General features: G+C 51.0%; 1 protein-coding gene across 1 annotated transcript in view; it reads left to right on the forward strand.

The window, feature by feature from the left end:
• Adcy5 (adenylate cyclase 5) overlaps positions 1–27,829 on the forward strand; it is a 149,045-nt gene that overhangs the window by 87,935 nt on the left and 33,281 nt on the right. The window contains 6 exon segments of the mRNA XM_036203949.1: positions 3,649–3,798; positions 7,383–7,504; positions 20,908–21,019; positions 22,326–22,453; positions 24,378–24,536; positions 25,335–25,476. Coding sequence (XP_036059842.1) covers positions 3,649–3,798; positions 7,383–7,504; positions 20,908–21,019; positions 22,326–22,453; positions 24,378–24,536; positions 25,335–25,476 — 813 coding nt within the window.

Genomic DNA, 27,829 nt, shown 5'->3' on the forward strand with positions numbered 1-27,829 from the left:
TAGCAACTTACGGGAGAGTTTATTTTAGCTTATGGTTCCCAAGGGACAGGTCCATCATGGCAGAGTCAAGGCAAGGGGAGGCATGGAAACAAGCCACAGGCATGATGGCAGGAACAGGAACTTGGATATCACATCTTCACCCAAAGACCCGAAGCAGAAAGCAAGCTGAAGCAGGCCATGACTGTAAGTTCTCAGAGCCTGCCCCAGTGATGTCCTTCCTCCAACAAGGCTGTGCCCCCGCCCCAACAGTGCCACCAGCTGGATATCAGAGTTTAAATCCCTGAGCCTATGAAAGACATCTCTCATTCAAACTAGTTCAGCTGGGCAGTGGTGGCACACGCCTTTAATCCCAGCACTCAGGAGGCAGAGGCAGGCGGATCTCTGTGAGCTCAAGGCCAGCTTGGGTTACAGAGTGAGATCCAGGAAAGGCATAAAGCTACACAGAGAAACCCTGTCTTGAAAAAACAAACAAAAACCAAACTACTTCATATCATCTCAAAAATGCGTATTATTTAGTCTTTGACAATCCTGTGTTTGTGCACATGTGTACATGCTCCTCAGCATCCATGCTGTAATTACTGTCTGGCATGATCTGATGCAGGTAACAAACAGTAGCTGCTAATAATGGTCATGTCGTGTCCACAAGACAGCGTGTCATAGCAGCCTTCCCCATCTTCTGGGTCTTACATTGTTTCCACCCCTTCTTCCGTGATGTTCCCTGAACTTTGGCTGGGGATGGGGGTGATACTGCCCCACCTAGGACCCTGAACCTTGGATGGGAGCAGTGGCCTGCTCTTGGGGTTTTGGCTCATGGTCATGGTGCTGATTATACTGAAGGCCACAGTCTTGTTTCTTCCTGAACTTGCTCCTTCCCTGTCATAGGGTTCTTCCGTATCAGCTCTGCCTTGCCTGGCCCCAGCCTCAAGCAGGTCTTTGTTCTCTCGTATTTTGGCTTGTGTGACAGTGTCTTACCTTCTATTGCCTGTGTATTTGCCCTTCTGAGTCTTGGAAGCCATGTGTTTGCTCATCCTGTATTTTTGATTCAACAATCTTTAATGGTTCCCACTGTATAAAGATGATGTCTGGCTTGCTCAGCCTAAGCTCCATATTTTCTTTCTGGATTTCTGGAGACTCTGAGTTATTTATTCAAGGTCCATGTACTTGTCATGGTCTTGCTACCTGTCTCTTAATGCCCAGCACACCCTGACCTGCCCAGAGGCCTCCCTATCACACCTCCACTGAAGTGCTCACCTCTACTTTTCTGCTTGATGTGCATTCGTTTCTGTTTTATATTGCTGGCTCTCCTTCAGGTTCTATCACCTATCTACCTACCTGTCTTAGATGGTCTGAGTTGCTAAGAGTACCATAGGCCGGCTAGCTTGTCAGCATAAGAAATTTGTTTCTCGAATTCTGGAGACTCAAAGTCTTGAGAGTAAAATGCTGGCATGGCTGGGTTCTGGTGAGCTCCTCTTTGAGGTTCTGGTGAACATCCTCTTTGAGGTTCTAATGAGCCTTTTTGGGGTTCTAGTGAGCTCTTCTTTGGGGTTCTGGTGAGCTCTTCTTTGGGGTTCTGGTGAACATCCTCTTTGGGGTTCTGGTGAACATCCTCTTTGGGGTTCTGGTGAGCTCCTCTTTGGGGTTCTAGTGAGCATCTTCTTTGGGGTTCTAGTGAGCATCCTCTTTGGGGTTCTAGTGAGCTCTTCTTTGGGGTTCTAGTGAGCATCCTCTTTAGGGTTCTAGTGAGCATCCTCTTTGGGGTTCTAGTGAGCATCCTCTTTGGGGTTCTGGTGAGCATCCTCTTTGGGGTTCTGGTGAGCTCTTCTTTGGGGTTCTGGTGAGCTCTTCTTTGGGGTTCCAGTGAGCATCCTCTTTGGGGTTCTCATATCTTCACATGGTGGGGAGCAGAGGTGAGGGAGCAAGCAAAGATCTCTTTCCCTCAAGGCATTAAGTCTGTTCATGAAGAATCTACCCTGATGATTCAGTCACCTCCTCACATCACCTCAGTAGGCGTTTTAAGGGAACTTGAGCATCCCATATGTGACGTTCTTTAGGTGGCTTGTTGGTTACCATGGAGCAGGGTTTTCTTCTCTTGTCATAAATAGATGTTCAATATCAGGTCTTTACATAAAATGTCAAAATTCAGGGGTTGTTAGGATTTGGATAGGAGTTGGTAACAGTAACATTGGCCAATGAAGTTAGGATCGCTGGTCATCTGAGCCTGCTCCTGCCATGGAGTTCAGAGCCATTTTTGGCTAGGGGGAAACCAGACTGTGAAAATGAGACAGATAAATCCCCTTTGTGGAGCAGGGCAGAGACTCTCTGGGGCATCTCTAGAGACAGATGGCACCATCGCCAACATGAGTTCTTCTGGCTCCTGGACCTTCACTTGGCTAGGGAGGATGTGGGGCTCAACACAGCCTCAGAGTACGGCAAGGGAAACCTTCCTGTAGGGCGTAGCTCTGAGTCAAGAACAGATAGTGGAAGCCCCAGAGGACTGTGGGGATCATGTGTTACACCCATTAGTCATGTGTTACACCCCTTCTGGGTAGGGGAGATCCCCAAGAAAGGCTCTTTGAGGTTTATATGAACAAACACCTTCCTTACTCTGAGTTGGCGACCAGTGCAGGTTCCTCAGAGGCCAGAGGTCCACAGTGCAAGATGCAGGGCAGAGGTTAGTGTTCTGATGTTGAGATTGACAAGCTAAGGGGTGGGACTAGAGGGGAGCTCAAAGCCCCCCCCCAGCCTACAGGCCTTAAGATCTCTCCTGGCTTTTTGAATCTGAGGGCAAGAGTAGGATCAGGTCCAGCATGTTCATATCCACAGAGCGTTGCTTGCCAGGGCCCATTCTGAAGAACCTCAGCTCGTGGGCTCCTTGGGTGACATCCCTTACCTTTGAGGGGTCTGTTATATCATTTTGTTTTACCTTAGCCTTTCAGTAAGTACTTTAAAAAAAAAAAAAAAAAAAAGCTTAGCCTGAGTACTGCTGAGCAGCAGAGCGAAAATGTTTTTCCACACACATCTCAGTCAGCATGGAGCAGGGAGCCATGAGGAGTAGGGAGAGGGCAGATGCTGGAGTATGGAGCTGTCGGGAACCTGGAGAGGAAAGAATTGAACTTCCTCTCATCCCCACTGGGCAGACTTCATTCCCCAGAGTGGTTGTCATGGTCCTGTGGCCTGTGTGGCTGGTGCAGCCTGGACTCATGGGAGTCCATTTTTAGAATAATAAGTCAGGGCCTCTTTGGGAAGGGACTCCTTTGTGCCGTACCAACTCTCACGCGTTTAGAAATGAAGTTCCGCCACCTTTTGGGATCTTCCTGGTGGTACCTCCCGGCTCTAAGTCAGTAGTTCTTTTTATTTGCGATATCTCTGGTATAGTTGTTATGATTACTCAGGGACTCTGCGTCTTTATCCCAGGTCAGCCAAGCTTAGGTCTTTGGGGGACATTAGAAAATCTAAATGATTAAGTTTGGCTTCTTCTAGTCAGGTGTGACCTATTGGCATTTGTTTGTTAGTAGCTAGGTGTGAATTTGCTAAGATTTGGACCGGGGACTCTGTACTTCGGGATCTGGAGGACTAGGGTCAGGAGGGGCTCCAATGTTCATGCCTGCTATGTCCTTGAGGATTTTGTGCTTCTCTTCTCCTCTGCAGCTTGTCTCCAATGTCCTCATCTTCTCCTGCACCAACATTGTGGGGGTCTGCACTCACTACCCAGCTGAGGTCTCCCAGAGACAGGCCTTCCAGGAGACCCGGGAGTGTATCCAGGCTCGGCTCCACTCGCAGCGGGAGAACCAGCAACAGGTGAGTGAGGCACAGCCAGGAGACCTGGATGCCAGCCAAGGCCTGCTGCAGAGGAGCAGCTGGCTAGTTCACTGCCTGTTCCCCAAGGCTCATGCTCATCACTCTGCCCAGCCCCTCCTCCTAGCCACATTTCCTTCAAGGAGCCCAACTTTATTGCTCCGTGGGATCCTCTTGGCCTTTCCTGTCCCTTGCCTGTGGTCTCCTCATGTGGCCCTGTGGTCAAGAAGCAAAATGCCTCCTCTATCCTGGGCCCCCATGAGTTGAAAAGTGAGAGCAGTCAGTATTTCCAGCCTGGGTGGAGGCATTTACCCAAGGGAAGGAGGGGGAGAAGCCTCTTGGGCACCCTGACCCAGCTCTTCTTCTCTGTCCAGTTCTGGGTGTGGATGCTTCAGAGAAGGAAGATCGTCCTGTCTCTCCCCAGACTGTCCCTGACCAGAGAAGCTGGCCATTCACAGAGCCACAGCTTTCTGCCAAGATAAACCCTTCAAACATTTATCCTGGGCAAGGTGGGATGGTGGCTGAGGTTGGTGCCAAGGTTCCAGCTATTCCTGCCCTGAGGGATGGGGTCTTATTTGGGGTTCAGATCTGGGTCACTACTGCCCATTTCATGTAACCCAGACAGATGGTTATCTGTCCCTGCTCTTCCTCTAACACCACCTATACAGTGTGGAGCTATGGTAGCCACTGACAGGAAGCTGAGGGTGGTGGATGGTATCCCCAGAGGGCAGTTAGCATAGTGAAGGGTCTCTACATTTGGACCAGCATGACTCCGGAAGTTTCTGTAGACCAGTGGGTCCTTCCCACTGATCCTCAGCAAACACTGGCATAGGCCTCCTGGGTGTCACATGCCATCAGGCCCCATGGCAGATGTGAGCATAGAGTCTCTCTTTGAGCAAGAGACAGGAAGAGAATGGTCAGGACAGCAGAAAAGTACCCAGTGTGGCTGCTCTGCTCACTTAAGTGTGGGTATCTCTGTCTGGATGCATGCTAGATGGTTACATGACATGCCTGCTGACATCCAGATGGCCAGGTAGGGGATGAACTTTCCAGGTCCTCTTGTCTCTTCCTGTCCTCACCAACACTGCCCCCTGTGGCTGCTCTGCTTTGCCAGGTGCCCAAATGGACACTGACCAATCTGAAGTCTGACTGTCCTTCTTTATGCTTACCCACTTTGGAGACACAACCTTAGATAACCCAGGCTGGCCTTGAACCTTGTATGTAGTCAAGGATGTCCCCCTTGTCTCTGTCTTCAGACTCCTGGGAATCTAGGCATGTCTCAGTGTGTCTAGATTCCATAGTGCTGGGATCAAACTCAGGGCTTCACGCCTGCTAGACATGTACCCTTCCAACGGAACTACATATCACCAGCCTGCCCCCAGCCTCCATTCACTCAACCCTGCCTGGGCTCCTGGCCCAACTTCTTGAAGGAAGCTCTGCTCAGCAGCATGCCTCAAGCCTTCCCACTGCCCTGACAGGCTTACCATTCCTTATGCATGCACCTTGCTCACCTCTAAGTCCTTGCCTTCCTCAGAAACCCCCATCTTATCTCTGTTAGCAACCCAGGGCCTCAGCCCTGAGAATGGAACACCTTTCTTCGCTTCCATTTTACGGGGTCACTCTGGACGTCATCTTTCCCCAAGGATAATGATTGTTTGCTTCTGTTTTTTGAAACAGGGTCTTCCTGTGTAGTGCAGGAATTCTCCCCATCTCCTGCAGCCTCAGGGGTAGGGTCTAGAGTCCTGCTTGATGTGGTGATGTCAAGCAGGGCTGTGCTATAGCGACATGTTTTGGAGAGATTTGAGCTGTATGGGCAGCAAGTGGGGCTCAGGGGAAGGCATGGCGCCATGGTGGTGCTGCATGGGTCTCAGGAACAGATAAGCACTGCACTGGAGGGATGAAAGAGGTTACAGGCAGGGAAAGGAGGGATCCAAGAGCCGTCCCCAGGTCAGTGCTGAACACTGAGGCTTGGCCCAGGGCAGAGAGGAGAAGAATGGGTTCCAGAGGAAAGTTCTAGAAATGTAAGCAGTTTCTACAGAGGTGGGATCTGGACCGTGGTACAGGAGGATAGAAGTGTCCTCTGCAAAGGCAAGGGAAGGAAGGGGGGGGGAGGGTGAATCTTGCTGGGGCTGTGATGTCACAGGTGGGAATTTGGGAGCCAATGAGCCATGGGCTGCAGATGAGTGGAGGTGACAGAGTTGATGGATGGTGTCGGCCAGACAGTGGCTGAGGCAAGAGTGTTTTGAGGACAGAGTAGGTCATGTTTCAGTGGGCACCCAGAAGAAGAGGAGCCAGAAAGGACACTGAGGCAAGAAGGTCTCAGGGCTACCTGGAGTGTGTGTGGGGGGGTGGATACCCAGAGTTCAGTGCAGAATGACGGGCAGGAGAGAGGCAGAGGGCTGCAGGCAGCCAGAATGGAAGGTCTGAGAGGAGAAGACTTGCATGTGTGACCCTGGCAGAGGGCTTGTCCCTCAGCCAAGGCTGTGGCATTCAGAAAGAGTCACTCTGCATGGGAAGCAGCTGGGTACCCTGGAGCCGAACAGGCCTTGGAGGAAAACTTAGGAATTGCGTGAAATCCAGACTCTCTAAGTAGCTGACCTGACTTGCCATGATGTGGCCTTATCCGCTCTCCTGCGTCTTCCCCACTTCCCTGGTGACTGCCTTTAACTTCTCTTGATTCTTTAAAGTTAACTTTTTTTTTTCTTGTTCTTTTTTGTTCGTTTGTTTGGTTTTTCAAGACAGGGTTTCTCTATGTAGTTTTGGTGCCTGTCCTGGAACTCACTCTGTAGACCAGGCTGGCCTCGAACTCACAGAGATCCACCTGCCTCTGCCTCCCGAGTGCTGGGATTAAGGTGTGCACCACATTGGCCCAGGTCTTTTTCTCTTGTTCTTGGGCCACTTGGAATTGAAAGACTCTGAAGGATCTTGGGCTCCTAATGACAACAGTTCTCCTACCTTAGGACAGGCAGCCTGCTCATAGCTCCCGGAGGGGCTTTGCCTCCCTGTGGTGCGTGACTCAGATTCTCACCCCCAGAATGCTGCCTGGCACACAGTTGACATCTATAAATACTTGATGATTGGTTGAATGAGTCCAGTTCATGCTGTCAATAGCAGTGTGGCCAAGGCCACAGGGGACTTTTTTTTTTTTTTTTTTCTCCCGAGACAGGGTTTCTCTGTGTAGCTTTGCACCTTTCCTGGAACTCACTCTGAAGCCCAGGCTGGCCTCAAACTCACAGAGATCCACTTGCCTCTACTTACCTATGCTGGGATTTAAAGGCGTGGGCCACCACCGCCCAGCAACTTTAAGGTTTTAACCCAAGCTGCTTGATACTCAAGGCTCCTTCAGGAGTGCCTTTCACAGGGCAGAATGGAAGCAAGCTATGTGGTGGACCAGGAGGTATCCCAGAGAACCCTGGGGCATGACTCCAGCTGATGCCGCCTCTTACACAGGTTCTAGTTCTGTGGATCTCGGGAGAGCCTGGGAGGTCTTCCTGTGCCCTGCAGTCGGGGCTGTGGGCATGGCTGAGAAGGGACTCTCTAGAGATGTGGAAACCAACAGTGACAGACTCATCTGTTTCCCTCTGCAGGAGCGTCTCCTGCTGTCTGTCCTTCCCCGCCATGTTGCCATGGAGATGAAAGCAGACATCAATGCCAAGCAGGAGGATATGATGTTCCACAAGATTTACATCCAGAAACATGACAATGTGAGGTAGGGGTGAGGGCAGGGTGGGAGCACTGGACCCTGATGGAGACAGCTTCATTTCTTCCCCTCCAGGGGGACACAGCCTAACAGGGTGGCCTGGTGCTATAGAGCAGGCCAGCCCTGCCCTTTGTCTGCTTGGGGGGGATTTTCACTGTTTAACTTCCTGTCAGGATCTGAAGTAGACGGCAAGGCTATAAGAGAGAATAGAGGAAGAAGGGGGAAAAGAAGCAGACCAGCTACGGGGGGGACCTCTCTGACAAAGATGGAGCTCATAGACTTGGACCCCAGTGTCACTGTTACTAGTTCCTTCACCAGCCTCTTACACGCCCTCTAAGCCCATGTGTGTGAGCCACTGTTCCAGGCATTGCACACCTGGTCACTGATCCTTTGATGTCCCTACAAGGGGCCACAAACACCATTTAATTTATGGATCCAGTTGGATTGAGACCTGGACCGACGGCCCCCCAGCCAGCATGGTAAAACCAGCCTGCTCCCAAACCCACTTTGTCTCCGCCGCACATCGGCTGCCTCCCTAGGCAGAAGCTGCTGACAGCAAGGATATGCAAACAGATGTAGGTTAATAGAGTGCAAAATCTGCTCATGAGTTCCACGGGGACGTAAGCGATACAGGTGGCCTTCCTCCACCATGGCTCCCAAAGAGCCTGGTAATTCTCCTGTATGCCCGGAAAAGGAGCCACGGTGAGCTTTGGGAAAGTTGCTTTCTCTTTGGGCAAAATTTCCTAAAGCCTGAGTCCTCTGAGGTTGAGTGAAGAGAATCTTGGGAGGCCTGGGCTATTATCAGTCAAGGGAGTCGCTGGATGCTACAAACTGCCTCCCCTGTGGCTGTCAGCAGGGCTGGAGGGGGAACACAAGACTATGATTTGTAGGTAGAACCAGCAGGGCCTTTTAGCTTCCAGATGTGCTCTGAAGTCTGTGATGACCATTCTGCATTCATTAATGACCCCTCCCTCCTGTCTCTGGAGACACGAAGGCCAAGGCTCGGAGGGGACAGTACAGATACACCACACACCTGTGCTCTGTTTGCAGGGGCGGGGTTCACAGCCCACCCATGCTCTCTATCAGGCAGAGCCAAGATGGTCAGTAGCCACCATGGTCTCCCGGACAGATGGCCCCCTGGCTGAGGTCTGAAGGCTGCCATGTGACTACCGGGCTTGCTAGCTCCTCTGTCCGTCCTCAGGGGTGGAATATCACTTCCTCAGTGCTTCCTATGTTCCCAGAGTCCCCACATGTGTAAAAGGTATGCTATCATCCCCACTGCACAGGAGACCAGGAAACTGAGGCCCAGAGATGCACTCTTTGTGGCCCGCAGCTGCTGAGAGGGATACTTGTTTCCAGCAAGCTTTCTGACCTTTTGACTTGGAATCTATGTTTCTATAGCAAGGTAAAGGGGTTTGGACAAGGACTCTGAGAGGAAGCTTGGAGAGCCTTTGGAAAGAAAGAGATGTAGAGGAGAGGAAGGATGGGATCCCCCTGTGCCCCCCCCGTGTGTGTGTGTGTGTGTGTGTGTGTGTGTAGTATATATTGTGTGTGTTCAACCATGTGGCTGAGAAGCCTCAGGGCTGTCCTATGATCTGAGGCCTCTACCTAGAGATAAGAGAAGAAATAGCTTTCCCTGCCTGTTAGGACAAATGCAAAAGGCTTGAGTTTCAGGTAGAAAGGGGGTGCTCCTCAGGTGTCCCCAACATGTCAGAACGGGGTCCTGAGCTCCCCTCTCCATCTTCCCTGACCATGTACGTCCCTGGCAGGGGACAGAGGTGCTTTCTTTAGCTGCTCTGAGCTCGGCAGAGCTTCCTGATGCTTCCACTGACATCTGCACAGATAATCTGGGAGAAAATCTGCTCTGAGAAATAGTCCAGCACAGGTCCTTAGCCCCAGCCCTCCAGCAAAGAGGTTTGCTCAGAGACCACCCATACCTGCTCAGTTCACAGTGATAATCTCAAGGGATGGTCCTTGCTCCGGGTACCATTGCCCCCGCTCCCGGCAGTGACCCTGCAGTGACTTCAGGTCATTAAAAGGAAAGTCACAAGCCATCTCAGTATCCACAAGGCACAAGTCAGGCCCCCTGTCACAGTGGACCTGTTTCTATCTAGGATAAGCCAGATAGATGACAGCAATCAGTGAAGAGAAGGAAGGAGAGAAAAATGAAGATGTTGTGGTGCTCAAGGGGACAGAATCTTAAGTCCTCAGGGAGGGATAGACTCTAGGGTGTACAGCAGAGATTAGGGTACCACAGTCATACAAACATCCTGCTGGGGGTCCCTTCCTTGGGTTACCTAGCCTGGATGTAGCCTTGGAGAGAGGCACATTCTCACTCTAGTCTCAGATTTGGAGTGGAACTTGTTTAGATTGGGTAGTAATGGTTGACATCCTAGTTTAAAAACACACTGGGGCCAGGTTCACAGAGAACCCATGAGGTTCAGAGGTCAGGCCTGGGTTCTGGGGCTAAAAATCTCCGCTGTGGACTGACTGTGTGACTAAGGTGCTAAGCCCCCCAACCTCAGTTTCCTCCTCTGCACAGAGCATAGCAGTGGTCTCTGCTTCCTGCGGGCTGGAGAGTGAGTGGAATGATGTGGAGACAGGGCCTAGCCATTCTGATGTCTCGGTGTTCAGCAGACAAGAGCTGCGGTGACTGTTGTTTTCTGGATTGTTATCCCACCCATAATCAACAGAGAAACGCCTGGGCTCTTAGCTGGAGAGAGAGAAAGGGTGATGAGTCACATTCTTCAATTCTCTGCAGAGTTGTAATGTTTAGAGAGGGTGATGGCCTGCTGCTCTCTGCCCCCACCGAGAGCAAGGCCACAGAGAAAGTAAATCAACCCCATAACACACAGCTCTTGGGGTTACCAGCTGAGACCGACCAAGGAAGGAACTTGAAGAATGTTTTGGTCCTGAGCTACTCCTGACTGTGGCGTTAGGTCCCAGATGCTTCTCCCTCTGTCTACGACCTTTTCGTACAGCTCACCTAGTGGTGACCATACAACTATTGTCATTGCTACTTCATAACTGTCATTTTGCTACAATTACGAATTGTAATGTAACTATCTGCGCTTTCTGATGGTCTTAGGCGACTTCTGTGAAAAGGTCATTCCCCAAAAGGGGGTCGTGACCCACAGGTTGAGAACCACTAGAGGAAGCCGGTACAGCTCAGGAAAGATGTAGACATCATCCCAGGTCATCTTCTCCAGGAGGGTCACATTGGGTAGTGGAGCAAAGTGTCTGCATGGAGCCGAATGGCACACAGCCCAGCCCTGTCAGCTGGGAACTGTGGGACTGTGGACAGTCACCTGAGTGAAGCCTTGTTTCCCGGTTACCACCTGGGGATAGACTGTGTGTTCCTTCATCTGTTTCATACCTGTGTCACCTCTGCCCTAACCTGTGGAGTCAAGAGCTGCACTCCATGATGCACTAGACACAGGGAACATGCCTTGGAGATAAGGGACACTGTCTCAGAAGGTGACTAGAAATTAAGATAAATACCGTCCCTGGAGGCACTTGAAAGGTACACACAATTCCTGGAGATGCCTGAAGTTCATGTGCATGCTGTTCCTGGCAGTGACTTGAAGGTGCCCAATGCTGGGAGACACTTAAAGTTAGGGTACATGCCTGGAAAGCCCCCCGCCTGCTTAGTAGTCTATGTTTTGATGTCCATGGAGACTGCTAAGCTGGCTTCAAGATCACGTGGTAATCCACTACTCCAAAGGCCAGGGGGGCAGAGAATGCCAGGGTCTCCCGACTTCCATGGTGGTCCTTCTGAATGAGGGTGACCCCCACTTGACTTCCCTAGCTCACACTGCAGTTCCTTGGGGTTTAAAGGTTTTAGGTGGTAGAATGGGCTAGCACCATTCCAGACTCCTCCTTGTAGGAAGGGATGGAAGGCCACGGCCTCTGGGGTTGCGGACCCCTGCCGGGGAAGTATATTCTTGCAGGATAACTGGCCTTTGCCTCAGTCCCTATCCTTATCTTCCCACTGCTGGAGTTTCACGCAGGACATTGAATCTGAGCCTCATTGTCTTGTTCCCTGGTACCCACAAACCCTGAGGTTTAGCAGGAGTCCAGTGGAGGGGCTGCCTAACCTGGGCTGCAAATGAGGTGGTATGCCCTCTCTGAATTTAAGGGATGTGGAGATGACCTCATGCCTCCTCCTTCCTCCAGTCCTTCTCTCTCCAGTTCCTTCCCCCTTGAAGGTTATCTTCTCTCCTGTCTCTTTCAAGGGCATGGCTGCATTTCCCAGGTTGCTCTAGCGTCTGGCTCAGCCACCGTGTGGTGTGGTTCTGAATTATAATGATCATGGACCATGTCTGAGATGCTTAGATACCCAGGGATGGGTTGTGCCTTCTGGGGGGCAGAGTGTGGAAAGTACTGACCTCCAGTCTATCCTCAGCCATGTGTAGAGTGGACCGTGGGCATCTGAAACCTGGTGCTAGAAGTGTGCTCAACTCCATTCCTTAACACTTATGCTTGCAAATGGTCTCTGCCTTGTACACATTTACTGGGATCCTACTATGTGCCAGGTGATGCTATGAAAAGGGCATTATTAGGGAATATCCAGCCCCCATGGGAACATAAGAACTGAGCAGAGGGCTGTTGGGAACAGTGGCTTGACAACCCAGCCAGTTCTGTTGGGGCCCACTGGGGTTGGAGTTCTTATTTACTTTTTATGTTAAAATGTATATAGCATAAGGGGCTGGAGAGATGGCTCTGTGGTTAAGAGCTTGCTGCTCTTAAGGAAGGCTGGAGTTTGGTCCCCAACACCCACATCTAGTAGCTCCCAACATCCTGTAAGTCCAGCTCCAGGGGATCAACACTCTTTTGGCCTCTGTGAACAACTGCATGCTCATACATACATACATACATACACACACATACACACACACACACACACACACACACACACACACACACACACACATCTTTTTAAAAGATAGATCTAGCATAAGATCGATCGTGTTTAAAATCCATCCTTATAAGTATAAGTGGCATTAGCTACATTCACTGTTATGCAACCACCACCACCACCTCCAGCACTGTAGTTCCCAACTGAAACTGTAGCTGCTAAACAAGTCACTATGCCCCCACCACTCTGGAAACCATTTTCTCCTTCTTTATCAGTTTGATTAGTTTAGATATCTCATACAAGTAGAACCATACAGAATTTGTGCTCCTGATGACTGGCTTGGCTCACCTGGCATAATGCTCTCATGGCTCAACTGGGTTGTGACATTTGCCAGGGTTTTCTCCCTTGTTGAGACTAAGTAATACTCCATTTGTGTATGCCACATTCCGTCCATCCTTTCTTCCTCTGATGCCCCCTCAGGCTGCTTTTTTAGGGGATGTAAGTGATGCTGTTGTGCGCATGGGTGAACAAGTCCTGTTCCTACCTTTGTGTTGAATTTGTCTGGGTGTATGCCCAGAAGTGGGGCTGCTGGTTCATAAGGTCAGTGCATATGATTTTCTCGTAAGGAACCCCCAAGCAGGTTTCTACACTCCAGCCATCTTGACAGCACCCACTCAAGGGCTTAAGTCTGTCCTTGTTTGGGGTTCATAGAAGGCCCACATTTGTGTTGGGGCACAGTATGAGGACCAGCGAGGAATGGGCCCAGCAATCAGCAAGGACTTAGCTCTCAGCTCTGGAAATCAAGGCTCTGGTAGGCCAGGAGAGGGGGAGGAGACAGAGCAGAGAGAAACATTGATTGCTGAGCATGCTGGGCTGTGTTTCTGAGACAAGTACAAACAGGTGTGACCCGTGGGTCGGCTTCTACTCAGAATTCAGACATAAGGATTATTCTGAGTGGGCTAAGTCGACAGTCGTGAAGATGAGTGGGTCAGAATCAGGTTCTAAAAGAAAAAGAGTGATTTGCTTTCAGCCTTTCAAAGATACACATTTTATTATATAAAGGCCTGTGTTTTGTAGTGAAATTGGGAAATGTAGGCGGTGTAGAAAAGAAAAGCAATTCACGCAGATCAGGTTGACGGGTTTTGGTGGAGCCTTCTCTGTGGGCCCCTCCTTTAGAAGACGGTTTCCTGGGCCTGTCACACCCCTGGAAGAGCATCCACAGGCACCGTCAGTTTCCGTTGCTTGCATGCTAAGAATGGGATGTGTTATGAGGTGAAGGCCCAAAGGCTAGCTAGCAAAGTGGATTGCAGGATATGCCTTGATCCGAGGTCCCCCAACTTCTCCTCTTGGACTCCACTTACTGAAGTAATGTCCCTGTTCCTGCCAGGGTGGAGAGGTTGGGCAGATTCTCCCCCTTGATGGCATTGCACATACTAGTGTTCAATGTCCTTTCCTGGGCCATCCCCCCTTTCCTTCCCAGCCCATGCCTCAGGTAGTTCTGATTGATGCCGACTCATTTAAAAAACATGTGTTGGGGGGAAAAAAAGCCCTCTGGTGATTGTTCACACCTGGTAGTGCCAACTTGCCCAGTGGACATGAGTGAGTCATTTCTTCCCTTTACCTTACAAGGCCACCAACTCGTGTCTGTCCAGGCCGGGTGATTTGGAGGAGATCCAGGGTGGGTGCGGCATGGGCGTCTCTGTCAGACACAAAGAAAGGGCTTCCTGCACAGGCCTAACCACTGAGGCTTTCAGCATCCACATGGTGGGGGCACCCCAGGATGCTCTGGGCCCAATGCTGTCAGCATCCTCAGAGGTGGACTGAGATTCCCTGACCCCCCCCCCCCCCCCCATTTCATAGCCCTAACCTGGATGAGCACACAGGGATCGGGACTCTTCAGGTACAGTTGTTAGCACAGCCAGCCCACCCAGTCCTAAGTGCCCAGTGATGCTGCAGGATGTGTCCCTGTGTGTAGGAGCTGGGCCAGATGCTGACAGCTCGTAAGTCACAGGGCCTGTTGGCAGGAAGAGGGGACAAGTATAAAGAAATGTCTGCGGACAGAGCAGGGCTGCAGAGGGCCCATGGTGGTAAATGATGACATGCTCCGTATTTATGCCTCTGGAGTAGAAGTCAGGCTGGCTAGGAAGTGACAGAGGACAGATCACTAGGGAAGTATTCCCCATATGGGCCCTGTCCCCAGTGTCTAGCCTCTCTAAGGACCCACTAGTGTGGCAAGAGATCTCAAATGAGCTAATGTATGAGCTAACATCTTTCTGCTTGTCTGGGCCCGGTGTGAGGCTGTGAACTGGCTTTAGAACCCCCAGGGATACAGCCAGGAAACACAGGCCAGTGGAACAGATGGTCTGTGTTGGGGAGACCCCTGTCCCAGCAGCTGGAGAGAGCTCAGGTTTCTAAGCCTCCCTAGTGATAACTACACAGTTATCTTCTGAGGTAACCATGCTGGTTCTGTGACGGACCCGAAGCTTCACAGGCTTCTCTCTGAGGTGGCATGCTGGGAGGCAGAAATGGGGTTGAGGGGAAGGGACTCATGATTTGTTCTCTTGCTTGCCCTGAAGTTGTGAACATTCTTTCCCTTTCAATATGGACTGGACTGTGTCTCCCTAGAAGATAAGCTGAGGTGTTGACCCTAGTTTTTGTGAACATGACCTCTTTATCTAAAATGCTGCTTTCCATGGTTCAGGTTATCTACAGTCAGCCATATGCAAGAAGGAGAGGGAGGCTGAGTGGCACAAGAAGGAATTTTAGTGGGGGACGTTCACATACCTGTTACTACAGTGTGTTGTTACAGTCCTACAATGTTTCTGTCATTATTCTCTTGCTCTGAGTCATAAGTTAAACTTTATGCATGGATGTGTGTGTAGGATAAAGCACAGATTCTGTATTAGCCATGACCTCGGGTGTGCACGAAGGGTTTTGGAACAGACCCCCACAGGTAGGAGACACCACTAGAGGAGCTTCCTAGAGCCTAGAGGTTAAGGTAAGCTCGTACTTGTCATATAAGAGCAAAGTGTTGTGCAATGCCATAGACACTAATGACAGAGATCTGAGCATTGCAGCCCCTGGCTTAGGGATGTCAACGATTGATGGGGACCCCAGAAGCACAAGTCTCTGGGGGAGCGTGGCCCTGGTCCCACCAGTGCCTTGACTTCAGACTTCCAGACCCAGAACTGTAGGGAGCACTGAAGCTGCTTTGAAATGGCAGGCCTTTAAACTAATGTGGACACCAATGATGTAGGTGCCAGCTGTGGGTGGATATGGGGTGCAGATCAAGCCAAGGGCAATGTGGACAGAGCCAGTACCCAGTCAGTCAGTCCTGCAGCTGCAAATTCTTCAGGGTCTGGGATACAGCCGGGAGATGAGACCCTCTTGCTCAGAGAGTTCACATTCCCAGTAGGAGGAGATAGAGAAGAACAGAGTAAGTAACGAATAGCCACAATGTTATGTGCAGTGCTCCCCCGACCCATAGAGGGTACTTTCCAGGACCCCAGTGGAGGCCTGCTTAGGCTTTCCAGCAGATGGTCTAGAACCCTGCCTAGTAAACTGCATAAATTTGAACCTTTTCACTTTTTAAAAGGAACATTGACAGCTGGGCATGGTGGTGCACATAGTTAAGCCGAGCACTCAGGTGGCAGAGGCAGATGGACCTCTGTGAGTTCAAGGCCAGCCTGGTCTACAGAGCGAGTTCCAGGACAGCCAGAGCTGCAAAGAGAAACCCTGTCTCAAGAAACCAAAAGGAACATTTACAGCTTCTCTTTGGTGTTGTCAGGGTCCCCCCACCCCCACCCCCCACCCCTAGTCTTGTGCCCTGGAGCCACTGTAAAGTGAAATAAAACTACCTGGACATGATACTGTGGTAATCACGGCAGTGGAGCTGATACCCAAGACAGCTACTAGGTCACTGCTAGGTGGGTAGCACATACAGCGTGGATACATTGCTGGGCACAGAGATGACTCAGGCCCAGGTGAGACTGAGTGGGATGGGACAAGGTTCCCTCACATGACTCAGAAAGGTGTGCCATTTGGAACTCACAAAATGTTTTATTTCTAGAGTTTGCATGGGCCGGTGTTAGACGACAGTTGGCTGTAAGCAGCTGAGATGGTGGAAGGCAAAACATGGCTAAGAGGGGACTAGTGCATATTGAAAGGTTAAAGAATGAAAGACAGTGATGTCGGGGAGAGGGACAATGTGCATCAACGAGGGGTCGAATGTCTAAATCACGGTGGTGGAATCCAGTGAAGAAGTGTCGTTGAAGCTAGGGCCATAGTCCTCGTCTCTAGTTGCATATTAGAACTACCAGAGAAGCTTCAAATAAAGTAAAACAACAATAACCACAGCAGAGTCCCACTGCAGATGGATTAACTTAAAATCCCTGGGGGTGGGGCTCTCCACAGGACAGCTTCCCAGGGCATCCTAAGGGATACCAACCCAGGGACTGTGGTGTCCAAGGACTGCCAATCTATGGCGGTAAGAGCAGTGAGCTCACATAGCAGACAAGGTCTTCTGTGGAGGGCAATGACCAACAGGCCAGAGCCTTGCACTACTTGGGCGTCAGAGAGCTGTCCACTCTGGGTGGCTCAGTGATCTTTGGTCTAAGAGGCCTTGAGATCACACCTTTGCTTCATGTTTCTGGGGCCATGCTTTTTCCCATTCTTGTTTCTTCTCTGCTTGGAGCTTCTGCAGGGCTAGAGGGCTTTCTCTCCTACTCTAGGGTCTCAAAGGCTTAGTCCCAGGGTGGCCCAGCCAGTGAGTATGGTGCCTGGGGAATCTAAAATTAAAGCAAGATGATGGCTAAGCAGGGAGGCTCTCCATTTGCTTTACTTACATCCAACTGATCTTGACCCCAGTGGCTACTAGTTTGGGTTTCCTAGGAGAAGAAAAAAATTCCTAAATAAAAATGTAACCAGCACTTTTATAGAGGTTGAGAAAGATGTCCTCTTTCTCCCCACCTGAGAAATAAGAAGGAAAAGGTGAACCAAGATTGGGGACAGCACACTGTCTCCTAGCTTGCAGGTGGCCTCCCACTAGGCAGGACAATGGACCCATCTACAGGTAGGAAAGGACCAGAGTTCATGAGGCCCCCCCAGTCCCATTCATCCTGAATCTACAACTGTGGCAGCCCATAGGGCAGCCATCTGATGTCCACACCTTTCTTCTTCTCTTCTCTGCAGCATGTAGCATGTCTCATCCCTGTCTCTCACTGACTCAACCATTATCTTCCTGTAGTCACCAGACTGAAACTGGAGAGCTGGGGGGAGGGGGCGCAGATACAACAATGTCTCTGTCCAGAGGCTGGTAGCTGTTCCTGTGGGGTTTTTTGTTGTTGTTGTTTGTTTTTTTTTTCCCCCTGGGATAGCCTAGCCCAAACTCAGGACGTTTTTCCTGATAACCCAGCCTGTTACCATGGACCTGGATGGATTGTGAGCACCTGTGGAATATGCTCCCCATAGTCACTACCGGGGCAGCATGGGATGTTTTTATTCTCTGAGTGACTATGGGGTCGACAGACCACATAACATGTACTGGTTGTACTCTCGGAATGGGCATCCAGGTTGCCTGTGTGGTCTTGGGCTTGTGATTCAGTATTTCCGTGTTTTAATTTCCTTCTCTTAAAAGTATAGGGTAGCTGTGAGACTAAAATGAATATATGTAGGAGCTTAAAAGTGTATATTATTGGGGGCTGGAAAGATGGCTCAGAGGTTAAGAGCACTGGCTGCTCTTCCAGAGGTCCTGAGTTCAATTCCCAGCAACCACATGGTGGCTCACAACCATCTGTAATGAGATCTGGTGCCCTCTTCTGGCCTGCAGGCAAACATGCTATATATATAAAAAATAAATCTTTAAAAAAAAGAGTGTATATTATATATTATATAATTTTACTCTGTGCTGCTGAAGATAGAGTCCAGGGCCTTGGGGACAAGGAAAGCACCCCCAACTTCATTGTGTTTAAAATAGCTTTAAAAATATTGTTAGTTAAGCTAGTAAATACAGTAACAAAATAATCAAGTGTTTATTCCAGGGAAGAAGGAAAATGCAGGCCAGAACCTTTATTGTGCTTTCTTGGGAAGAAAAGTGATGTTGGATGAAGAAGTTCTTGATTGACCAGTTTGGAAAATCCCAGGGAGCACTGGAGTGTGGGGGCTATCCCAAGTCACCCCTTAGCTGTCCCTAGGGTAATCAATCAGTCTGCAAGGGTGAGGAGAGTCTCACTTGGCTAGTCTACATGTGAAAAGGACACACTGAGGTAAGCTGGTCACTGTCTCAGGGACTCAGTTAGCCCAGGGAGGGTCAGAAAGGTCACAGATGACATAATGATATAAGGCATGCTCCATCTAAGGTACAGGCTGGTTCAACTGGAGGAAGACATGATGCCCCATTGAGGCAATGGGATGTTCCTCTGCCTGCATTTGATCTACACTGCACATGTCGCATAATTCAGTACCCTATTAATCATGACAACATGTTCAAAAATAAAAATGATGGGCTAAGGGGATAGCTCAGTCATGAAGTCTGTACAGGAATGGGACCTGAGTTTGGATCTCCAGTTCCCATGCAAAAAGCTGGACAAAATGGCGCACACCTGCCATTCTAGCCATGAAGAGCTAGAGACAAAAGGCCGCTGGGGGTTGCCAGCCAGCCAGCCTAGCAAATCAGCAAGTTCCAGGTTCTGTGAGGAACCCTGCCTCAACAATAAGGTGAAGAGCAATCAAAAAAGACACCATTTCATGTACACCCCACCCATGTGTGCATGTCCATGAACACATAAACATCTACATACATAGTCTCACAAACAGTTAAAACTTTTCATTATAAATAAGCAAATAAAAGACACACTCGATATACCAGTGAACATGTGGAATGAAATTACAAAATGTATTTAGCTATGCACTCTGAATTTTGAAGCTAGGTCTATGGTTCCTGAAGCTTCAGGAAGGTGTGTTGGAGAGAGCATTGACTTGGAGGAAGAGTCTACCATGCTGCGGTATTTACCTCCCGTCGGAGATCTAGTCCCTGGTGTGTGATCTACTAGGCTCTAGAGGGCTCAGGGAGATGATTTGGCTCAGGGCTTGTCTACCAGAAGCAGCTCGGTCCATGAAAGTTAGAACATTTTTGTGTCCCTCTTAAGAAACCAAACATGTAGGAGCCCTTATATACTCCAGCCTCAAGACCCTCTTCTTGTGGTCTGTTTTGAAAGAAAGAGATGTTCAAACTAAAGGACAGGAGCTGCAAGAATGGTCAAAAGAGCCAGACCGGCTGGTGTGGCTGATGACCTCCCTGGATGGTGAGGCTGGAAACCCCGGGAGAAGAGACTAGGGACTTCCAGGTGATAGCAGGGGTTGTGGGGTGTCTACCTCCACTCTTCCCTGCTCCTCTTTCAGTTTGTCCCTTCCTAGGGACTCCCCTGGGGATGACAGGCTTGAGGTCTGCTTGAGACTGGGAAGTGAGAGATCTTTGGGACTCTGTTCTGGCCCATACTTCCCAGAGCAAGTGTATAAAAGAGACAGTGTAGGGGTCAACAGGGACAGGCCCGCAAGGTGATTGAGGACTGGGGATCTCTCAAAAAGCTCACTCTCTGTGCCTTTATCTTCCTTCCTGGGAGTGAGAACAGGACCAGGGAGCCCCCAGCTAGTAGATGAGGCCAGGGCCCCTCACCAGCAGTCCTCTGGAGTCCTTTCCTGGCTGGTTTTTGTCAACTTGACACAAACCTATACATAGCTAGGAAGAGGGGATCTTAATCAAGAAAATGCCTAAGGCTGGCCTCTAGGCAAGTCTGTGGGACATTTTCTTAAAGAATGATTAATGTGTGAGGTGCTGGTCCACCATGGGTGGTGCCATCCCTGAGTAGGTGTCCTGAGCTGTAAAATAAAGCAGGCCGAGAAAGCCATGGAGAGCAAGCCAGTAAGCAGCACCCTTCCATGGCCTCTGCTTCAGTTCCTGCCTCCAGGTTCCTGCCTGGAGTTCCTGCCCTGACTTCCCTCAGGGACAGAGGATGTGAGAGTTGTAGGAAGAAATTTCTGCCCCAAGTTGCTTTTTGAGGCTGGTGTTTGAGCACAGCAGTAGAAACCCTAAGACAAATCCCCCAGGACCCCTGTAGCCTGTAGCCTGTAGCCATCCTAGGGCCTGAGGTACTCCCAAGGTCCCTGGATACATCCCCAACTTTACTCCCCGACAAAGGCTTGTCAGTTTGTCCAAGCTGCAGTGACAGGGTACCACACTGGGTGGCTTGTCAACAACCCTCTCCCGTTTATGGAGGCTGGAGGTCTGAGTCCACAGTGCCAGCATGGCTTGGCTCTGGTGAGGGCCATCTTCCAGCCCTTTCTCATAATCTTCTCATGGCAGCAGAGCCAGGAAGCAAGCTCTCTTGTTCTCCCTTCTCACAAGGTACTAATCCCATTCCCAAGGGCCCCACCCTCATGGGCTAATCATTTTTCCAAGGCCCTGCTCCTTTAAATGGGCACTAGGATTTACTGGATGCCTGTGGGGGACACAGACATCCAGTTTATAGCAAATCTTTCTTTTCCTCCTGACTCCCAGCATCCTGTTTGCTGACATCGAGGGCTTCACCAGCCTGGCCTCCCAGTGTACTGCCCAGGAACTGGTCATGACCCTCAATGAGCTCTTCGCCCGCTTTGACAAGTTGGCTGCGGTGAGTCACTCTGAGTGTGGGCCAGAGGGTGGCCTGGACTGGGCTGTCAGGGGAGGGCCTTGGGGTTGAGGACATTAGTCTAGGTCCATATTCTGCTTGATAGAAACTGGTGTTGGGTACCTGTGATGGGTAGAGCAGTCAGTCAGGCTGCAGAGTGTGTCCTCATATTCCACACCATCTCTGGCAACACAGCTGGAGACATCATCCTCGGCTGTGAAGAAATGTGAAGGGGCTGCCATAGTGTCTAAGCCCCTACCAAAGTTTCTGTTTCTCTGGGGGCACATCAGGTGCCATGCAGCTGTATTCCTGACGAGGTTGGCTGGAGGGATGGGAGAATGCATCTGAATACCCATGTGGCCTGTAAGCAGTTGGGTGCCTTCCCTAGAGGCTTCCAGAAAGAGGATTTGCCAGCACTTGGACAAAAGTGACACCTCCCCAGCGGGAGTGGTAACCAGGACAGTCATTCAGTAGGCCTCTGTTTTCATCCTCTCTTCCCCAGAGTGGACCTTTGTAGAGTCAGGCCGTGTAAGTAGTCACTTACTACGGTGTCCACTGGCATAGACACAGCCCTGTTTATGGACAGGGTGCCAGGCTAGAATATGGGGAAGAGTCTACTGTTGCTTTCTGAGGCCACTGAGGGTGCTAAGTGGGGAGCCTCCCATCCCTGAGCTTGAACAAGGTAGACAGAGGCATGATTGGCCACCTGAGTGTTGGTGGACGTCATGAGCACCCGCCTCCCGCTGCCCCAGTGTCGTGGAGTAGCACAGAGTCATCAAATTCAAGCAGCTGGAGTGACTGACGGCTAAGGCTAACCCATCTCACTCCCAGTTAGGCATTGGTGGCGACCTGCCTCCATGCCCCAGCGGCACCTGTCTCGAAGTGGTGGTGGTGGCCGCAGGTGCTGGGCGCTGTTTGCTTGCTGGCACTCACGTGTTTGCTGGCATAGCCAAACATTTCTTTGGATAAACACCTCAGGCGGGCTGAGGGGCATATGGGTTTCTGGCCCAAGCTCATTTCTGCTGGCTTCAGTCTTTTTTTGTAAGAAGAATCAAAACTGTTGTTAGAATTACACCGGGGGTATGCTCCTGGGGTGAGGGGTGGGACCAGAGATGCTTGCCCAAGGGAAAAAAAAGGAAAGGAAAGGAAAGAAAAGGTTTTGACCAGGCGCAGTGCTGACACTGGAACTGAGCCTGTGTCTCTAGAGAGCAGTTCACTTGAGGCTTGGGTGACTCTTTGCTACTCTTCTCTTTCCCTCCCACCCTCTTTCCCACTAGTTTGGATTTTAAAAAACTAATTTGCTTTCCAGGAGAATCACTGTTTACGGATTAAGATCCTTGGGGATTGTTACTACTGCGTCTCTGGGCTGCCTGAAGCCAGAGCTGACCACGCCCACTGCTGCGTAGAGATGGGCATGGACATGATCGAGGCCATCTCGTAAGTACCCACCTCCTCCATTCCAGGGAACCGACCCACAGTCTGAGTAGTGACTGCCGGAGGCAGGGAAATGGTGGGATGCCCCCAGGGGCCCCTGCTAGGCTGGTGGGCAGTTCTGTGTCTCAGTGTCCATCCCCTCCAGGGCTCCTTTCTTTCCTTGGTGGGGCAGCTCTCCCAGAGGAGGCATGAGGAACAGAGCAGCCAGGAGTGGCTGCGTCTGAGCCAATGGCCAATCCTCTAAGATCTCACCACCCCTCACAGCCCCATACCCGATGTAAGGCGCACTAGCGCCATTTCCTCCTAGCTGGGAGAGCTGGGCTCTTGCGGGCTAAAAGAGATCTCCTGGGATTCCATCACAGATAATGCACCCTTCTGTGAGCAATAGCCGAAGGAGTCTGGGCCAGGCGTGGTTGTTACCGACCATGGAAGGAGCGCTTCGTCATTGAAAAAAAAATGTGCGCAACCCAAATGACATTACTAGCCAGGGGTCAGGGAAAGGTGTCCAGTAACTTTGCACTTTAGAAATTGCCTATATGAAGACAAAGTAAAAGGTAGATGGTAAGGTCAGAGGTCAGAGTAGCTGGCCTGGGACGGGGTTAGGCTCATATTTTGGCACAGTAGCTTCTACTGACTGTCTCCTACATGGCTAGGCTACACAGTCATGTCCTGAAAGTACAGCCCGTGCTAGGGGGGTGGGGGAGGCCTGGTCTCTCTCTGCCCTGATTAACTGGTGTGTCCACTGGGCACACAAGGTAAGAGATGTAAGCCCCTGGGAGGGAGTGGTTGATTCCCTGAGGGGGGTGAGAAGCATCAGGAAGCAGATATCTCTGGAGAAAAGAAGCAATAGAAAGAGGTGTCACTATCCTCAGCAAGTGTCCACAGGCACCTCGGACAGAAGGGATGGCTCCAGTCCTAATGCTTGATCCCAGCTAGAGCTGATCCCAGGTGGAGAGAAATGATGGAATCCTGATTCTTCCCTGCCATTGGACAGATTGGAGGGCAAGTGGTCTGAGAGGTGGGATTGGGGTTGGGCCTGGTGGGGGTAAGCCCGCCCACCAGACCAAGTGGGTCCCACGGGTCCCACAAGGTCCCACAGCTTGCCAGTGTTGAGGAGGCTAGTTTCTAAAAAGTACAAACTGTATCCACTCTTCCTCAACTCCTGTGCCTTTTCTGCAGACCCTAAGCAGGCTGTGAGCCCCAAATACAGATGGAGAACCCCCTCTTCTGCTTGGTCAGCATGGGAGATTATAAAGTGCCCATTCCGTACTGGGACTTCCACCTTGGTGCTTGTGGCCAGGACTACAGCTATCTTGTAGTTCAAGGGCAACCTAATTTCCTGCTTCCCCAGACTCACCTCTTCCTATGTCCTCCTACAGTGGGGACCATACCCCCACCCACTCCCCATGTAACCATAGGCTCCAGTATCCTGCTAACCTTGAGAGAGGAGCAACGGCCTTAAATCCAATCAATCAACATTGGGAAAGCCATTCCAGTCTACTTTGCCTCCAGAGCATTGTATGATTAGGGTTCAGGGTGACTACATCTCCCCCATGAGCTCAAGATAACACTACAGTACATTTACAATTGTCTGAACAGTCTAGTTGACAGTGGCAATGGCCATGGAGGTAGCTGGGTAGATGGGGCAGGGGTGGGGGAGTGGAGGGGATTGCTTCGTTTTACTGTGCAGCACACTGCCACCTTGTGGCCAAGACAGAAACAGCACTTCTCTGGTTAATCTGAACAGGCAACCAAACACCCGCTTGCTAGTACCTTTTGGGTTAGGCTGGATCAGAAAGAAATGCCTCTTTGACCCCTGCACCTCCCAACTCCCCTTTCACCCCAGTCTCCCCCCTTCCAGCCTCACCCCTGCTCTTTATGCCTAGCCCCTGACCCTCTCCCAGCCTTACCCCTGCTCCATCCCCAGGTTGGTCCGGGAGGTGACAGGGGTGAACGTGAACATGCGTGTGGGAATTCACAGCGGCAGAGTGCACTGTGGAGTCCTTGGTCTCAGAAAGTGGCAGTTTGATGTCTGGTCTAATGATGTGACGCTCGCCAACCACATGGAGGCTGGTGGCAAAGCAGGGTGAGTGAGGGCTGGGGTGGTGCGGGTGGGAACCCAGAGTTCCCTTTCTACCTGGAAGAGACTGTCGTGGGGTGGGCTTGGGGTAGGCAGGATGGAGGAGCAGGCATGCTGTGGGCATGTGGGATCGGAGATTTCTTCAGCGGGGGTGGGGCTGGGGCTTAGAGTGTTTGCCTAACAGGCGTGAGATCCTGGATTCGACCCCCAGCACTGCAGAAAAAAAAAAAAAAAGAAATTTTTTACTTAGCCAGTCATTCACCACATCCAAGTGTTTGACTGGATGACCAATGGTGGCTTGCAAACTGTAGCAGATAGCAGCCTGTTTCAGAGGAGACAGACTAGTTCCCTACAGGACTCAGAAGTGCCAGCTGGCATGGATATCTGGGCAGAAAGAAAGGTAGGGCCCAGGGACCAGTGGGCAGGGGTGTGGTGGGAAGCAGGACACAGGCGTGGAGAGATGACAGTAGACAGAAGTAGCACAGATAGTCTTTTAGGGGCAGCCAGGAGAAACAGTCAGTGACTAAGCGGGACCTGACCTGAATGTCAGGCTGCAGGTTCGACGCCGGCTCGTGGTGGCTTCTGAGCAGGAGTGACTATAACCTCAGAGGCATGTGCCTTGGGTAGGCTGCTGTAGGGTCATTCTTGCCAGGTGAGGTGTGGAAGGGCTGGAAATGCCCTGGGAGTGTCATCCTGATCATGGCAAGGTGGGGTACCATTTGAACCGGAGCTGGAGGCCTCGAGGTGTGAGTGATATGGAACTGCAGTCCTCAGCTCCCACTCTCTGCCCTTCCCCCACCGTAGACGCATCCATATCACCAAGGCCACACTCAACTACCTGAATGGGGACTATGAGGTGGAGCCAGGCTGTGGTGGTGAGCGGAATGCCTACCTCAAGGAGCACAGCATCGAGACCTTCCTCATCCTGCGCTGCACCCAGAAGCGGGTTGGTGGGCAGGGCCTGTGGGGCAGGGAGTTGGGACAGGCTGGGGTGAGGGTGGGGCAATCTTTTGGATTTGGGGACCTTTTCTGGGCCTCTTCTTTCCTTCCCTTCTTCCCCTGAGGAAAGTTATGAATTCCTCAGTGTTGCCTCCTGGATCTCAGAAAGGACCTGAAAGTGAGTGAGGCCTTGCAAAGCTGATGGGCGAGAGAGGGGGTATTTTCATTCTACTTTGGTTGAAAAAAAATTGCAATAGGCCTCAGATCAGTGTGTGTGTGGGGGGTGGTATGGGGGTGAACATCGAGGAATCACTGCTCTGCCTTTTGCTAGGTGCTTGTCTTTTCTCAGCTCTCCTCCCTGTTCCCACCCTCATCCTAACCCACTCCCTTGTTTGCTCGTGCACTGTGATGGGTGTATTTGTTGATGTCTACTTCTGCCTGCATCTATGTAGGTCTGTTTTGTTTTTAAAAATTTGTATTATATATGTTTATTTTCTGTGCATTGTGTGTACTGTTGGAGTCCACAGAGGTTTCCTAGTGAGATCTGAGCTTGCTTTACACAGCAGGGCTGCATAAGGGGATGGATTGATCAGTGCGTGGTCACCCGGTATTTGGAAGGGTCCGCACTTGGCTGAGCCATGAGGTATGCTTTTATCTAGCAGGGGGGGGGCTCTTTTGCTCCACCCCTTGGCTTTCCTTTAAATCCCCTTAGCAGCTGGCCAGTGGTGGCACACGCCTTTAATCCCAGCTCTCAGGAGGCAGAGCCAGACGGATCCCTGTGAGTTCGAAGCCAGCCTGGTCTCCAGAGCGAGATCCAGGACAGGCACCAAAACAACACAGAGAAACCCTGTCTGGGGGGCGGGGAATCCCTTTAGCAGAGACAGAAGGGGCTGTTGGGTTTTGACCCAGGCCCTCCTGAGGCTATCCTCTGTTTCTATATGTCTCTTTCCCCTCTATATTTCTATCTAAATATTTCTCACTTCTCCTTGCTCAAAAGTACCCTGGGGGGAAAATGGGGGCGGGTCCCCCACATGTGCACATACGTATGTGTGAGTGTGCATGCCATGGCGTGCATATGGAGGTCAAAAGACAACTTGCAGGAGAAGTCAGTTCTCCCCTCCAGCATGCTGCTCCTGGGGACTGAACTCATGCCGTCAGGCTTGGCAGCAAGCGCGTTCACTGGCTGAGTCATCTTGCTGGCCCCTACATCTCTGTTTCTGGAGACTGTCTTCCCTTTCACTTTCTGGTTTCTCTCTCCTTTGTCTCAGCCCACATCTGCCAAAGGATACAAACTGAATTATTAGTACACCTCAGCGTTCTATTTTTAATAGTGTCATGTTCCGTGTTCTTAATTTTTGAAGCAAACGGAGCATTTTCTGTTTCTCCCCAATTTAGACACCTTGCTCTGTATCTAGTGGCCAGTGGTATCTAGTGCCCTTTGGTACAGAAAAGCTCCCTGTTGCTTAAGGAGTTAGTCTGAAAACAAAACAGCTGTATGCAAGCCCAGTTCAGAGAACCCTGGACGGAGGCAGTGCGTTTCTAAGGAGAGGCGGGGCAGAAAGGACAGTTCCCATCTGTCCTGCCCTGAGACAGAGAGCAGGGGGGCACCTTGCCCTGCGCCTGAAGAGAGGTCCTGGCTGCAGTGGCCTTAGTAGTGGGGTGCATCAGACACCCCGCCCCCCAGCAGCAGCAGCAGCAGCAGGAGTGGGGAGGAGTGTTGGGGGAGAGCAGCACTTTGGGACGATCTCCTAAACATGTGCGTGTTCATTGGCCAGAGTGTGAAGGAACTGAGGCCCGCCACATCCCTCCTTCCAGTCCCTGCTGCATAGGCCTCTATCCTCCATTGCACCCTCCTGCCTTCAGCCTTCTGGGTCTTGGTTCCTCCAGCTGACAGCTAGTGCAGAAGGCCTGAAGTAGAGACAGACAAATGGTATGACAGCTAAGTGTCCCCTAAACCCCGGAAGGCTAAGTGTCCCCTAAACCCCGGAAGGCTAAGTGTCCCCTAAACCCCGGAAGGCTAAGTGTCCCCTAAACCCCGGAAGGCTAAGTGTCCCCTAAACCCCGGAAGGCTAAGTGTCCCCTAAACCCCGGAAGGCTAAGTGTCCCCTAAACCCCGGAAGGCTAAGTGTCCCCTAAACCCCAGAAGGCTAAGTGTCCCCTAAACCCTGGAAGGCTAAGTGTCCCCTAAACCCCGGAAGGCTAAGTGTCCCCTAAACCCCATGTCAAACATCTACCTCCGGTGTCCATTAGAAATGACAGAAAGACAGACAGACAGGTACTTAAGGAGCATTTGCCCATAGGTAGCTAGCTGAGTCCCTGTGTGCTTACAGTCTTGCCAACTCTGACTTTCCTAATTCAGT

Source organism: Onychomys torridus, chromosome 12 (genome assembly GCF_903995425.1).
Source record: "Onychomys torridus chromosome 12, mOncTor1.1, whole genome shotgun sequence".
Taxonomy (NCBI): Eukaryota; Metazoa; Chordata; class Mammalia; order Rodentia; family Cricetidae; genus Onychomys; species Onychomys torridus.